At 28.6% G+C, this 15,623-nt stretch overlaps 3 protein-coding genes across 5 annotated transcripts; 2 read left to right on the top strand and 1 right to left on the bottom strand.

The window, feature by feature from the left end:
- The first annotated feature begins 356 nt into the window (after positions 1–356).
- On the top strand, positions 357–7,544 carry LOC122504366. The gene is made up of 6 exons (XM_043615445.1): positions 357–760; positions 1,115–1,185; positions 1,258–1,326; positions 1,733–2,665; positions 4,310–4,639; positions 4,956–7,544. The coding sequence occupies exons 1-6, from the start codon at positions 697–699 to the stop codon at positions 7,134–7,136; spliced, it is 3,648 nt and encodes a 1,215-aa protein (XP_043471380.1). The 5' UTR covers positions 357–696; the 3' UTR covers positions 7,137–7,544.
- A 3,813-nt stretch (positions 7,545–11,357) lies between these two features.
- LOC122504364 (transcription elongation factor S-II) lies at positions 11,358–13,206 on the top strand. Its single transcript, XM_043615441.1, has 4 exons — positions 11,358–11,714; positions 12,023–12,203; positions 12,395–12,744; positions 12,870–13,206. Exons 1-4 carry the CDS (start codon positions 11,646–11,648, stop codon positions 13,203–13,205), a joined length of 936 nt encoding a protein of 311 aa, XP_043471376.1. The 5' UTR covers positions 11,358–11,645; the 3' UTR covers position 13,206.
- An 889-nt stretch (positions 13,207–14,095) lies between these two features.
- On the bottom strand, positions 14,096–15,597 carry LOC122504365 (alpha-ketoglutarate-dependent dioxygenase alkB homolog 7, mitochondrial). 3 transcript variants are annotated; one of them, XM_043615442.1, is made up of 5 exons: positions 15,449–15,597; positions 14,948–15,196; positions 14,657–14,830; positions 14,452–14,576; positions 14,096–14,297 (listed from the first exon to the last, which is right to left on the bottom strand). In XM_043615442.1, the coding sequence occupies exons 2-5, from the start codon at positions 15,191–15,193 to the stop codon at positions 14,165–14,167; spliced, it is 678 nt and encodes a 225-aa protein (XP_043471377.1). In that variant the 5' UTR covers positions 15,194–15,196; positions 15,449–15,597; the 3' UTR covers positions 14,096–14,164. The 3 variants fall into 3 exon arrangements, with proteins under 3 accessions (XP_043471377.1, XP_043471378.1, XP_043471379.1); XM_043615443.1 differs by having other exon boundaries at positions 14,096–14,235; XM_043615444.1 differs by lacking the exon at positions 15,449–15,597 and having other exon boundaries at positions 14,932–15,119.
- Between the last annotated feature and the right edge of the window lie 26 nt (positions 15,598–15,623).

The raw sequence follows: 15,623 nt of genomic DNA, 5'->3' as shown, positions 1-15,623 counted from the left end.
GGAAAAAAAAATTATATTACCGACTGTGAAATTTTCTTTTCTATGGCGAGAATTTTAATGCCAAAAAAGAAACTTTTTTCTTCCTTTTTTTTTATGCGGTAATTTTTTAAAAGTCACAGAACTTTTGTTCAACTTTTAAAAATCTCTGCCAGAAATTCGCACATAGAATTTTATTCATTTTTATTTAATGCAAAAAAATCGGAAAAATGGATTAACAATTGCGATATATTGATTATTATGATTGGTCACATACCCATTGTGAGAAACTGTGTCGACCAATGAAAATCTTTGAACTTAGTCGATAAGGAAGATTTAACCAATAATAGTGTGTGTTTTATAACCTCAATTGAGGATATGTTGTTGAAGAAAATCAAGATGGCATCCGAAACTATGGCGAGAATGCTATGTCAAATGAATGTGCGATGTAAATAGTGAAAATTAAAGTGCTTGTGAGTTTATTTGGGACGACATTTGTAAGTATTGTGACGTAACGTTGCAGAAACAGTGGAAAAACGGTAAAATTTTAAGCAACGTTTGGCGAAGACGCCCGACGTGACGCCCACGGGTTATTCACCAAGGCGTCATCGTCAGCGAACTTGGCGAAAAGAAAAACTCCTGGTGATGCAGAGAAAGTCAATAACGAATTTCACATTGTCAACTCCAATTTACATATTCTTCCTCTAAAAAAATCACGGCATGTCGCATCACAGCCACACCAAAGACACAAACAATGCTACCAGTCTTCCTCGAGAGCCTGAGGGTAATTTTTACAATAATTTGTCCCTTGGCATTTTGGCAAACACACTGATATTTTCCTTATTTTTCAACCAACAACCATTATGTTATCGAATTTAAATACTAAAATTATTGGGAAAAAATGACAAGTTATTTATAGTAAACGTAAATTTTCTCTATATTTCGTTTGTTTGTAGATAGTTTACACACACTTGTCCTTTTATGTCCGAAATTTCGAATTTCTTTTTTTAGATTTTTTCATTTAGAAATGTTGAATTTTAATCGACTAGTCTTTAAATTGAGAAAAAATTTAGTTTTTTTTCAGTGTGGAAGCCAAAGTCAAATGTATGATGTAAAAATTTAGTTTTTCAATTTTTAGAAGAAAGTAAACATCCAGAAACTGTGTCAACCAGTGTTTATCCAACACAGGAACATTCTACATTTCATCATGTACGTATAGCAAATGTTAAATTTTTGATTCCTTTTTGAAAAGATACAGGTATTAATTTTTAATAAATTCAGGTACGACAGGAACACGAGAATTCAGGAACAGTCTGTCAGGAGGAAAATGTTCAAGTTTTCACTGCCCATGTGAGTAAAATGTCAAAAAAATTATCAAATCTTAAATAATTTTTCTTTTTAAATGTTTTCAATGTTAAAATTCATGTACTTAAAATCATTGAATTCTTGTAAAGTATTTGTCAACAAAATTTAAAAATAATTTAATTCATTTCAAGAATTTTATCATCATTTTTTCGAATTTTATTAAACAAATTTATTAAAATAAAAGAATTTTATTATAAACTTTTGAGAACAATTGAATTGTTTAGAAAAATTTTATTTCAATTTTTAAAAATCATTGAACCTGTAGAGACACTTTCTTAAATTATCTTGAATATAATTGAATTTTTTTCTAGAAATTTTATTAAATTTGTATTGCTAGTTATTAATATTTAATATTGAAAATTTCTCTTAAGGAAGTTTATTTTGTTTTCAGACTGACATTGCCAATAGCAGTGATATTGTCTGTGAAAATAGAAAACAAGCGTTTCCGGTGAGAATAGAGGAATGCGGGAATATATCTAGTAAAAATTCACAACTCGCCGAAAGTCCACAAAGCAGTGGTGCTGTTTTAAATAGTCCACCGAGTCCTGATTTTCCACCACGTGTTACAAATGATCACGGCCTGATTCCAATGAGTTCACCAACAAAAATAACAATGGACACTGCAAAATTAACCGTACCCGATGTAAAAGTCAGTGAAATTGAAACATCACCATCATCACCATTAAAAATACCTAAAGTAGAAAATACCGAAATGGAAATTGATGTAAAAACCAACATTAACGAGACTATTAAAAATGAGACAGTCGAAAAAGTAGAAGTAAAAATTGAATCTAACGAATGTAAATTAACGAATGATGTTACATTGAATAAAACTTCAACGTCAACGACGTCAACAACAACAACAACAGGAACAACGGGATCGAAACATAAGCATGAGTCTTCCGGTGATCAGAGCAGTCAAAGTAAATCACATTCATCGTCTTCCTCGAAAGACAAACGAAAAGAGCACAATAGACATCATTGCACGCGTTGCTATAGACGCAGTAAAATAAAACGAGCAAATGTTGGAATTCAATGTAAACGTGATAGAAATTCTTCATTTTCTCAACATCAAAAAATACTTTCTCCAAATCCCCAGAAGGGTAATCATGATAATTTAAGGCTTAATTTACAAACGAAAATGTGTAAAACACTTGAGAAGCAGACAACTAAACATGAATCACTTCAAGGCTTAAAGTACAAGGATTTTATTCATATAGAAACTTATCCCAATGGTGGTGCTACTGTTGTTCACATGTATCAGGATGAAATTGACATTTTAAGTAGTGAAGAAATTGAGGAACTTGCACAGGAATATTTCAAGGTGAGTTTCTATTTTTGATAACTTAGACATTTTTTTATGTAGCTGATAAATTGTACAATTTTGTATTACAATTTTTTGGTGAAAAGAAAATTACAGGTTTGCCACAGGTTAGGGAAAAGTCAGGGATTTTTTTTAAAAGTACTGGAAAAAATTAAATTTTTAGAATTCGTAAAAATTTTATTAAAATTCGTCGAAAGAATTCAATTATTTAAAAATTTGTTGATAATCATTTATTTTTGTATTTAAATAATTGAATTCTTGCAAAACTTTCTAATAAAAATTGATTTGGAATTGAATTGCAGTCGAAATTTTAGATAATAATTGAAAATTAGAAGCATATGGGAAGCATTTTTAGAAATAATTAAAGTTTAAAAATGTTTCAAATTCACATCTTGTAATATTTGAATTTTTTGTACTTTTAATTACCAATTTTCGAGTAACTAATTTTTTTTTTAAATTCATTTAGAAGGGAATTTTAGTTACAGACTCTAAAAAAATAATAGAAGTTAGAAATAATAAAACTCATCGCGGAATTTCAATTATTTTTAATACAATATTAATCGAATTCCTCGAAAAATGCAATTATTCTTAAAATTTTTATTAAAAATCGTCAAAAAATTCAATTATTTAAAAATTTGTTGATAAAATTCTTTATGAGAATTCAATTTTAAGAAACATTCAATTGATTTAATAAATTATTTATTTGTTTATTTCAATAATTGAATTCTCGTAGACTTTTGTAATAAAAATTGATTTAAAATTGAATCTCAGTTAAAATTTTAGTTAATAATTGAATATTAAAAGTATTAGGTATAGCATGAATTTTTAGAAATAATTGAATTTTGAAAAGGTTTCAAATTCAAATTTTTGAAAATGTGAATTTTTCATACTTTTAACTAACAAATTCTGTAGAATTTTCAATAATTATTAAAAATAATTGATTTAAAGAAGAATATTATTTAAAAATTCTAGACAATAATAATTGAATTAAAATAATGAAAATAATTTTGAAAAAGTTACAGTAACAATATTCTTAAAATATAAAATAATAGTTTTATCACTCGGTCGTCTTTAATTATTGTAAAACATGAAGATATCGATCACTCCGAGTCGAAGACTCGGAGTAATCAATATCTTTATGTTTTATAATAAATATTCTTATAAGTCTCTGAATTTAAAAAGGTTTGAATTTAAATATTTTGAAAATCTTAATGCTTATGGAAAAATACTATCTAATTACTGATGATTAAATATTTAATTTAAATAAAGCTATTGGTATTTTTGAATAATTTTACAATTAAAGAAATTCGTAAGTAGATGTAATAGAACATTTTTTTTAGTATCTAACATTTTTACTGTGAATCAGAACATTCTTTAGGGTCAGTCAAAATCAAAAGTTTGTCTAGAAATCAGGGAAAAGTCGGCGGAAAACAAAATTAAATTTTTGTGGCAACCCTGAATTAATTCAATTTTTTGAAGCGAAAAATTGAACTGGAAAAGAAATTTGATTTGACAAATATAATAGTTTTATAATAGATAAAACTAATTTAATTAATTTTCTACATAATTTGTGAATTCTTATTTTATTACATATAGTATTGTAATTAGTGAAGAAAATTATGAATTGATAATTTATTGTTTCAGGTTGTTTTTGGAGAAGATGAGAACGGTAATGCACATCATGTTATGGGAATAGTTCATAATGCTGCTGCTTACTTACCGGATCTTCTTGATCATATGGCACTGCATTATCCCACATTAACCGTAAAGAATGGTGTTTTAGGAAGAAATAGTGATATTGAAACTACCACAATGCTACAGTATAAGGATCAAATTTGCAAATCTTACAGTAACGGCACTATCAGATATGGACCATTGCATCAAATTAGTCTCGTCGGAACTGTTCACGAAGAAGTTGGAGGCTATTTTCCCGACGTCTTGAAGAAAATGGAGGAGAACGTCTTCTTAAGATTGGTGAGTTACTTAAACTTCTACTTTATTTTACTTCATTCTAACTTTTTAACTTTCAGAAGATTTAAATCTTCTGAAATTGAATTATTTCTTAAAAGAAATATTATTCAAAAATTAAATTAATTAAGTTTTTTCCAAATTTTATTTTCCAAAAATTATTTTCTAGAATTTCCATCCAAAATGCTTCTCTAAATTAATTATTTTCTAGAATTTTCAACGAAAGTTCTTCTCTAAATCGATTATGATTAGAATTTTATAAACGGAGGAAGCAAAAAGAAAAAAAAATAAAGAGTAGGTAATTAAAAATTTCCGATTGCAGACAATGCCGTGGGGTCCATTATCAGCAGTGACAATGGAGAGTCCACAGGAATCAAATGACGGACCGATTCTTTGGATAAGACCCGGTGAACAATTGGTCCCAACTGCTGACATAAACAAAAGTCCCTGTAAACGACGAAGAGCAGGAATCAATGAACTTCGTAATCTCCAATATTTGCCGCGATTAAGTGAAGCTCGTGAGTATATGTTTGAAGATCGAACTCGTGCACACGCCGATCATGTTGGCCACGGTTTAGATAGAATGACAACAGCCGCCGTTGGTGTTTTAAAAGCCGTTCACAGTGGTTATCCAGCCGAATATAATCGAATAACAAAGGACGTTGTTGCATTTTACGCCGGTGATTTTCAGGAACTTGTCGAAAAATTACAACTCGATTTACATGAACCACCAATATCGCAATGCGTTCAATGGATCGAGGACGCGAAATTAAATCAATTACGAAGACAAGGTATTCGCTATGCGAGAATTAATCTCTATGACAATGATATTTATTTCTTGCCACGTAATATTATTCATCAATTTCGCACTGTTTCGGCGGTGTCGAGTATCGCTTGGCACGTGCGATTAAAACAGTATTATCCCGATGCATCGTCGGGTATTAAACACACGCGACCACTCAATGAGACGGCGCACATTCATTACAAGGAGAAGAAACTTCATGAAATTGAAGTCACCGAGGAACAAAAGGAAAATGCTGATCGCCAACGATTGGCAGCTGATCGTCGCGTCAGCAATGATTCACTAGAGGAGAAGAAGGCAAAGGAACGTGCCGCTGAATATCAGGGGAATTTGAAGAAATCCGATCATCAGCATGGCAAACGTAAGGATCGCGATCGTGCCCGTCATTCTTGCTCGTCGAAGGATCTTAACGAATTAACCCTTGAGTCGGAGAAACATTCTCTAGAACAAAAGAGCAGTTCCGAGAAAAACGATAGCAGAAGAGATCGAAAACAGGACGATAGACATCGAAAGAGCAAATCATCAAGTAGTCATCATCGATCCGACGATAGAAAGAAGCACGACGATTCCCGTAAATCAGAACATCGTCATTCGAAATCCTCGAGTCAGACACCGAAAAAGATTATTACCGAACCTTCCTTCGATTCGACTCTATCGAAAAGTGAACCAAAAGCGGAAAATATCCAAAGGATGAACAGTTTAGAACTGCCTCCGGTTCCTCAACAGATCGAAATTACGATCGATGGCGAAATGATAACAGCAAGACAAGCGGCGGGCAAAACTTACGCCAGCGAAGTTGTGGACAAAGCCCTTGAGATCGCAATCTACAAATCAAAAACCGACGTCGATGAAGTCTGTCAATCACTGCGAAGCGGTGTCGCCATCGCCTCTAAAGAAATGCTCGAGCGAATTCGCAAAGAAAATTTCGAAATAGCCGAACGTTTATTCGGCGAGGACAAAGTAAAGGTCGAGAAATCGTATCGATTACTAGAGATCGAGACAGTGTCGGCCTTCACCGGGAAAATGGAGTGCGCCACCGAGAATGCAGTGAAAGCCCTCATTGAAATGGCCGAGGAGGAAATGAAGGAAGCCGGTAAAACAAAAACCGACGAAACACAAGGCGAAGAATTAGAAAAAAAGAATTTCACCAGTACATCCCTCTCCTCTTCTCTCTGCAATTCCTCCGCTTCAATTTCCTCCTCGTCAAACGAAAGCGAAAGACGTGTGTCAACCGAAGAAAAATCATCATCCTCCTCATCAAGACACTCAACCACCGGTGAAAATACCCAACGAAAACACAAGAAAGAAAAGGACGATCGCGATCGTAAGCATAAGGAGAAAAGGGATCATGAGAGAAGACGCGATAAGGATCGAGAGAGGAGTAAACATCGTCGACACGAGAAATCGTCATCATCAACAACAGATAAAGCGGAAACGAAAGATAAAGATGAATCGAGATCAAAGCACGACGAGAAACGATCCGAGAAGCATAAGGACTCGGGACACAGTCAATCGAAGGATAAAAGTTCGAGGAAACATGATTCGTCAAGATCGTCGCACAGTAATTCGGGACACAAGAGGAAAAGTAGTTCGAGTTCGAGTCAATCGGATCAACCGGAGATAAAGAGGCTTTGTACAGAGGAGAAAATTCCTGAGAATGAAAATTCCAAGCCGGCGGAACAGATCGCGAGCAGCACGTGAATCGACGTGAGCAGTTTGGGAAATTTAGCAGAATTCTCGCTAATCGGTCGATTGAATTTTGAGGAAATACATAATCATTGCAGCTAATATCTAAGAAGGTGCGCAGGAAAATTTCCTAGAGACTAGGGAAAATTTTTCATTTCACAGAAATTTAATTTAATTTTTAATTGAAATTATTATTTTATTTAATTTTTTAATAGAAACATTTTATTTGACATTTTTTTGTCCATAACATTTTATTTACATTGTCATTAGTTTAGAATTTTCATTTGGCATTTTAAATTATTTTCATACAGTTTCAAAGTTTGGATATTTTCGAGTTAAAAAGTAGGAATATTTTCTTATTTTCCAATAATAATTCAATTATTATAAGTAATTATAAATTATAAACCAATATAAAGTATAAATTATAATTAATTGTAAAGTATAAATTATAAATAATTGTAAAGTATAAATTATAATTAATTATAAAGTTTAAATTATAATTAATTATAAAGTGTAAATTATAAATATTTATAAAGTATAAATTACAAATAATTATAAAATGTTAATTAAACAAAATTAATAAATTCAAAAATTAATTTAAAATTAATGAATTTAATTAATTAAAATGACTAAAATCAAATTGTAAACAATTATAAAGTATAAATTGTAATTAATTATAAAATATAATAAGTTATAAATAATTATAAAATATACATTATAATTAATTATATAGTACAAATTATAAACAATTATAAAGTATAAATTATAATTAATTATAGTACAAATTATAAATATTTATAAAGTATAAATTAAAATTAATTACAAAGTACATATAAATTATAAAAATTATAGATTATAATTATTTATAAAGTATAAATTATAATTATTTATAATGTATAAATTATAAATAATTATAAAATTATAAACAATTATAAGGTATAAATTATAATTAACTATAGAATATAAATTATAAACATTTCATATTAAAAATATGTTAGTCAATTATTTTTCTTATAAATCTTGCAAAATAACAAATCAAATAAATAAAATATCTTTTGAAATTCGAATTTCGAAAAATTCTTTCAAAGAAAAAATTTGATTTCAAATAATATTCTGTTGCAAACACTTCTGTGAAACGAAAAATGCTACAATTTTGCGAAATTTTCATGCGTCCCGGTAAAAAATTAAAAAAGAAAACTTTTCCAAATAATAGCGAAATATTTAATTTTTGTTCATTTGCCTTTAAAAGTACAATTTTTTTCAAAAAATATTTTTTATCATTTTTGCTATTATTGGAGAACATTTTCTACGAAACAAAAAAAAAATTGTACAATGAAAATTCTTATTATATTTTTTTTTAATCTCCGTTTGGTTCGTGAACCAAGGTATTGTTAATTTTTTTGAAATCTATTTTTGATAAAAAAGAAAGAAAGAAGAGAAAAAAAAATCGGTCTCTTGGATGTTTTGAAAAGCTGCTTTGATTTTGTATTTCGGTTTAGCTCATATCTACAGCGTGGACCAAAAATGATTAAAATCATCTTAAAACTGGCTTATCGTTAAATGGAACATGAACGACAGGTATTAAAAGTCGAAAATTGATATTGAAAAATGGCTATTATTTAAATAATAATTGCAGGACGTTTATTTAACGTTTTTAAAGAAAAAAAGAAATATATATTTAGAAAAGAGATTAAAGATATTTCATGTTGGAACCAGTTGATTCTGTTTTAAACTAAATTTTTTTTTTCAAAAAGTAATTATTTTTACTTGATAAAAGTTTTAATTTATCATTTTTTTTTTTTTAAGTATTATTATTAATGTTACTTTTTTTCAATGTTCCTTTCTTAATCTTAATCGAACGTAAAAAAATAGTTTCCACTTTCATTAAAAAATTGTTACATGTTCAAAGAAATATTTTTTTACAACGAAATACTTTTAAACGAAACAAAAAAAGATTTTGTTTTTTAAAACTTTCTGTTTTAATTAAATCACTGAAAATTGTGAACGAAAAATTGCTTTGTTTTTTTTTAATCATAAAATAAAATTTATTCCTCAAAGAAAATATTTTTCGGTTTTTTTTTTATTTTTCTAATATTACTCCCAACCTGGAATTTTAAGTTTATAAAAAAAAAATAATTTTGGTTCCAAAATGAAATTTCAATTAACAGTTTCCATGGAAACTTGTTTTTAGTCAGTTTTATTAATTTTTAATAATTAATAATTTGTTATTACATTTATTCATTTTGAATGAAAAGTAACAAGTGAACTGATTTTTCGTTTTTTTAAATTCGCAATCAGCGAAATTAAAGTTTACATTTTTTATTTTAAGATAATTCAACATAAAAAACAAAAAAAAAAGAAGAAGAAGAAAGAAAACCAAGAGCTTTATTAAATTTCGATGACAGTGAATTTATTTATAAGAAAAATTTGCAAATGATTTTTGATTAAAAACTAATTTGCACCTCTTTATTTTGAAAGGATGTACAAATTAAATTGAAAATTGAAAAATTGAAATTTCAAATAAAAGCAAATATCGATGATTCGATATTATGTACATAGAAATTTTTTAACAGTCTTTGCTGAGTTATGAATGAAAAACAATTCTTGGCGGACTGATTTATTTTACTTAAGTTATTTAATTATGTAGCTTTGTAATAAGTTATTTATACTCAGTGCAGTTTCTTAAAAAAAAATATGGAAAAAACAAATTGTTTTTAAAATCAATGTACTTTAATGTAATATACCGCTTCATTAGGCATCGCTGAATTAAAACTGCAATTAAAATTGTATTTTAAAATTTATTAGATGAAAAATCGCCGAAAAAAAAGTTAATTTCGTAATTTGTTTTTGGAAAAAATTAATTTTTTTTCATTAACAAAAGTAATTTTAAATTAGATCGCGTTGAGGATCATGCACTGTGACAATTCTCTGAGATAAAAAAAAACGATTTAAACCCATGACACGACATTTATATTCTCTAAGATAATTTTTACGCAGTTATTAAATATTAATAATTTTTCCCCATAATAGTTTTATATATTTTGTCAATGCACGGTGATGAGCACATTTGCACTTTATTTTCTCTTATCAATTAATTGTAATCGTATAAAATTATTTTCCACTTTAAGAAATAGATTTTTTTAATCCTGACATTTTAAAATCGTTTTGTTTCGTTTTTAAAAAATTTGTTTTTTATTTGGAAAATAGTTTATTACAATTTGTTCGATTTATTACAGTTCGTTGGATTTATTACAGATTAAATAGCATTTTTTGTTAATCGTACCTCATTTTATAAAAATGAGTTTAGTAGGTGTTGGTGTTTTGTTTATAAAAAAAAATGCGTGTCTAGGTTTAAAATAATTGCAGTAAAAAAACAATTAAAAGAAGCAAAAAATGAGTCTCATAATGTGAAAGCTAATAAACCCTCGACGCAGTATTTCCCGTTAGTTCAACTAACAAAAAATATAAATGTAGATATACATATAAATTATAGATGCACCTATTATATATATATAAAAGAAGAGTTTGTTTAAATAAGCGAAAAGTTGCCCTGAAAAAAAAATTAATTCAGAATGTGCTGGAATTGAAATACTACACTGTAAATTTTTGTAAATAACGTCCATTAATACGCAAAAAAAATATATATTACAATATTATATTATTATATTATATCGTATTAAGATTAGAGTGCTACAGTGTTATCGATTATGACGTTGAAAGTCTAAAATTTGAAGGTAAAGAAAAGATTATTCACAGACACTGATGTTTGCCACCTGAACTCTTAATATTAATTAAGCATTACAATGTTCTATTATTATATATAAGAATATATTATGTTGATTACAAAAAAAATCATAAAACATAGAGATAAATATAAATATTGTAGCAAGTAGTTTTACATATTGTACCCGTCACACGTGTAGAGTCGCATTCCAGATAGGTTTTTAATGAAAAAATAAAATTACTTTTATCAAAGGATATGATTTCTTTTTATTTAATTAAGTCTTCCGATTCTTTCCTATTCTTCTTCTTAAATGACTTTTGTAATTGTCGACTGTCAGAACTGCGGTTTGAAATATGTTTTTTTCGTAAAAGAAAAAGTAAACAAAAGTGAATATTTGTTTAAAATACTCTAAAGGTCGATTCACAATCGCAAAAGCGTCATCTAGCGACTGTTGTTCACAACTTAACCGCGTTGCCTTAAGCCGAGTTCATATCGACAAAACTGAAACCCGACTGGGATTTGTTTTCGGGGCTCGGAAGCAGGCCGAGTTCAGTAGTAATTAGCATTTTTTTGAGAAGCATTTAGAAGTACGCGAGCCAATATTAGTGGAAATAAATTAATTAAACGGTGATATATTAACTATAGTATTTAATTTACCGTTTAGGTAAAAGTAACTCATCATAATTTGGCAAGTTCAGTCAAAAAGTTTACTCAATTACCAAGGGAAAGGTGTCTGAAAATTATTGTAGCTACCGCATGTGCTTGATTTTTCCCTGATAAAAGCTACGTGTATTCCCATTATGAGTGCCGAGGACGAAATTTTGCGAATTCTAAAAAAGCTCAATAAAATATGCAGTGGCGAAGGAACGGTAAGTAAAATATAATAATTTTCATTGATTACCATGCATCAAACGAAAGAAATCTTGTGTAATTTATTGTTTACGATTTTCTTCGAATAATTTGTTCTCTTTCAAATGTTGATAAATGGGGAAAAAAATAATTTTATACCAAACAAAAGTCGATACGTTCTTGTTTGTTTGTCTGTAGTTAATATAATAAATAGAAGAAGGAAATACAAACAGTTCATGTAGTTCACGCATGTAAATAGAAAGGCGCACGCGGGTGTTTTTAAATCCACCCGCACCCTTCAATTATTTTTTTGTTTTTCTATTTTCAGGACGAGGATGAGGCACTGGAACTGCTCAAATCATTGCAAAAATTACCGATAACTTTAAATCTTTTGCAAAAAACTGGCATTGGAATGACAGTGAATGCTTTGAGAAGATCTAGCAAAGACGAAGAGGTCATATCCTTGTCGAAGAAGCTTATCAAGAATTGGAAGAAACTATTGTCATCGGGTAATAATCAAATTTTTTTAATTTTTAAAGTGTAAAAGTTACTTTTTGCTACTGTTTTAAAATTAATTATCGAGTGTGAAGTCTGTTTTTAATAAATCCATTTTTGTTTAGAAAATGCAATATTCTTTTAAAAATAAAATTCTTTTTGAAAAAAAAACCGATTTTAACGAAAGAATATTGAATTTTTACAGATAAGAAGAAAGGTCCAAGTTCGCCAAGCAGTTCCAAAAAGAAGGAAGAAAAATCCGAAAAAAGTAAAGAGGACAACGAATCGAAAAAGGATAAAGACATTACCGATGGTGGCGATGTGAAAATCAAGGAAGAAAAAAATCAAAAGGACGATAAAAAGAAACAAACAAGTTTCCCAGCTCCAACAACAACCGACGCTGTCAGATTAAAATGCAGAGAATTATTAGCGAACGCTCTACGAGTTGATGACTCGTCCTTTGAAGGTTGTGCACCTCCCGAGGAGCTCGCCGAGGAACTTGAAGATGCCATTTACCAGGAGTTTAAAAACACCGACAGCAAATACAAAAATAGGGTAATTATTTTCTTTTCCACTTTTTAATTAAATTCTTTCTTAATTTGTTTAATAAAGAAAGAATTTGTTTAATTAAGAAAGAAATTTGTTTAATTTTTTTTTAATTTATTCTTTTCGTTTCAAAGGTGCGAAGCAGAGTTGCCAATTTAAAAGACCTGAAGAATCCAACATTGAGAACAAATTTCATAGTCGGAGCAATAACACCAGGTCGTCTTGCGACAATGACTGCCGAGGAAATGGCCAGTGACGAGATAAAACAATTAAGAGAACAATTTAACAAAGAAGCTATAAATGACGCACAATTGGCAACAGTGCAAGGAACAAAGACCGAATTACTCAAATGTGGTAAATGTAAAAAACGAAATTGCACCTACAATCAAGTACAAACACGTTCTGCTGACGAGCCAATGACAACTTTCGTTTTATGCAACAATTGTGGAAATCGATGGAAGTTTTGTTAAAGAAAAAAAACATCTTCTCACACCAAATACTTTGGTCCTTCTTCCAATTATTCTCAAATTTCCGCAAAAAAAAAAGAAATCCCTAGGTAAATACACATTTTACGTTTTCAATTATTGTTTTTCCCAAAAGTTGTATTAGTACAACAAAACAGTTCTTTTTTCTATTGTATTCACCAATACAATCAAAAAAACACAGACAAAACAATTCAATTTTTGAATTAAACACAATTTTTATCAACAAAAAAAAAACTTTGTATTGATGGCAAATTTTTTGTCAGACAAAGTGATTAAAAAAATAATTGCTTTATAAGCATAAAAAATTTAAATTCAGATAAAAATAATTTACGTGTGTTGTATGTATATATATGTAGTGTTATTTAACATATTTTAACATCGAACATCGAAATAACCAAAACCTTAGAAAAGAAAAAAACGATGTAAATTTTTTTTGTCTCTCGAAAATTCATATTCATTAGCTTTCGCCTGACAAATTTTTTCCAATAATATCTTTTTTTCAAATTTCTTTTTCCCCAATAATTATCAATTTTCAAAAAATTAATTATCTATTGAAGTTAATAAAAAAAAACTTCTATAATAGAGAACTACGAATTGTATTTATGATCTGTGAGCATTTTTAACGTCTTGATACTTTAAAAAAGACGAAACATTATTATTGTATTATTTAAGAAATTGTTTAATATTTAAGATATATACATTTAATTTGTCTTTTCTCCAAGTTAAAAGAATTCACATTGAATGTAGTTTGATTTGTGTTCTTTCATTCCCTTTCAATTACAATGGGAGAATTGAAGACTAAAATAAAAGATTATAATAATGAATAATTTAGTTCTTTATTTTTTTTTGCGAATAATTATTCAAATCGAGGGTTATAAAAATTGGATATTTATTTACATAAAAATTAGTTATGTACAGAAAAATGGGTATTAAATTCTTTTGTGCTAATCTTCGCGAGGATTTGGTTCACAGCGACAAATCACGGAAATGCGTCTTTCTCGAGGGACTTTTTCACCTTTAAAGAAAGAATCTGCATCTTTTAGCACCTCGTGGTTGTATTTATTCCTTGCGACTCCACTAATTTATATTTATGAAAAGTATTTAATTTATAGTCACTGATTAAAGTTCACTCAATATTATTTTAATAATAGAAATAATAAATTTATTAATAGATTTCAATAATAGAAATATTATTTCAATAAAATTATTTTTAAAAATAGAAATTCTTTACCTCATTATGTAAAGAGATCTTCTTGGGAGAAGAAAATCCTCCTTATGATCTTCACTTTCCACGGACGTGAGACGCATAACGCAATTACTCAATAAACTGATACCGGCAATAATATCGCCACAAAACTAAATTCAAACAATTTTTTTCATAATTAAAAATTCTCTTTGTTAAAAGATTTTTTTTTAGTTTATTTTAATATTTTTACCCGAACACTGTCGACGTGAGGTTTAATCCATCCTTCGGCGGTTAAATCGAGAACGTGAACGTAAGCAAGTTGAGGTGTTCCTGGTGGAAAGGCTTTATTTCGAATTTTGTCAATTATCCTCAAATTCTCTTCGTTCCATTGAGAACGTTCTGTTTCACGATATCCATGAATTGCCTATCAAATTAAAGATAAATTTTCAACTATATTATATAAATAGTTAATTAAATTAAGTTCAATTAAAATTAAACGAAAACAATATATATTTATACACATACAATAAATTTTACTAACGTTATCCCAGTGGGAAAATTCATAACGTAAACGTTTTAAATAAGGTTCCATTTCTTTGAGAATCGAATTTTCCTCGTCTTCGCTGATAAAATTCGGAAATACTTTCATTGTTGCGTGCAATTCTTTTTTCCATTCTTTTAAATTGTCCTCATTTTTATGTATTATTTCAGCGGAATTTGTACAAAACGCACCATAAAATATATTACATTTTTTCGGTGTTTTTAAAATTAAAGATCTGAACCCCATCACCTGGAATAATTATTCTGATTACATAAACAATGTCTACATTTATTTTTTTAATTGGAAAATAAATAAAAATAGTCAGAAAAATTCCTAAATAACATTTTTTGATTTCGTTTATTTCTACTTCGTGGATTATTTTTATAGAAAAAAAAACAAAAAAATAGTGATTTTTAGGTTAGAAAACAAATTTTCCTCGACAATGATGTAATAGAAACAATCGACAAAAATATTTAATGGAATTATACAAAGTAGACATACCTTCGTTTTTCTACTTTAATTACACATAAAAATCCTCAAAAATCAATGTTTATTTCAGTTAATAAATTGCAAAAGAAGTAGTTTTTGTTAAAATTCCAAACACATAAACATAATGTACAGGGTGTGCAAAAAATTTGTATTAAATACAGTCTTGAAAAATATTGTTGATACTGTT

Source organism: Leptopilina heterotoma, unplaced genomic scaffold (assembly GCF_015476425.1).
Source record: "Leptopilina heterotoma isolate Lh14 unplaced genomic scaffold, ASM1547642v1 Lhet_292, whole genome shotgun sequence".
Taxonomy (NCBI): Eukaryota; Metazoa; Arthropoda; class Insecta; order Hymenoptera; family Figitidae; genus Leptopilina; species Leptopilina heterotoma.
Note: the sequence above shows the minus strand (reverse complement) of the source record. Positions and strands in the feature narration are given on the sequence as shown.

What these genes read in the sequence shown, in the direction of transcription:
- LOC122504366 (XM_043615445.1), top strand. Translation starts at nt 697, where the DNA reads ATGTCGCATCACAGCCACACCAAAGACACAAACAATGCTACCAGTCTT. An exon ending in TCTTCCTCGAGAGCCTGAGG is followed by an intron (nt 761 to 1,114) that starts GTAATTTTTACA and finishes TTCAATTTTTAG; the next exon opens with AAGAAAGTAAACATCCAGAA. An exon ending in TTGCACAGGAATATTTCAAG is followed by an intron (nt 2,666 to 4,309) that starts GTGAGTTTCTAT and finishes TTATTGTTTCAG; the next exon opens with GTTGTTTTTGGAGAAGATGA.
- LOC122504364 (XM_043615441.1), top strand. Translation starts at nt 11,646, where the DNA reads ATGAGTGCCGAGGACGAAATTTTGCGAATTCTAAAAAAGCTCAATAAA. An exon ending in GAAGAAACTATTGTCATCGG is followed by an intron (nt 12,204 to 12,394) that starts GTAATAATCAAA and finishes GAATTTTTACAG; the next exon opens with ATAAGAAGAAAGGTCCAAGT. An exon ending in ACAGCAAATACAAAAATAGG is followed by an intron (nt 12,745 to 12,869) that starts GTAATTATTTTC and finishes TTCGTTTCAAAG; the next exon opens with GTGCGAAGCAGAGTTGCCAA.
- LOC122504365 (XM_043615442.1), bottom strand. Translation starts at nt 15,193, where the DNA reads ATGGGGTTCAGATCTTTAATTTTAAAAACACCGAAAAAATGTAATATA. An exon ending in AATTTTCCCACTGGGATAAC is followed by an intron (nt 14,831 to 14,947) that starts GTTAGTAAAATT and finishes TTAATTTGATAG; the next exon opens with GCAATTCATGGATATCGTGA. An exon ending in AGATCTCTTTACATAATGAG is followed by an intron (nt 14,298 to 14,451) that starts GTAAAGAATTTC and finishes AATATAAATTAG; the next exon opens with TGGAGTCGCAAGGAATAAAT.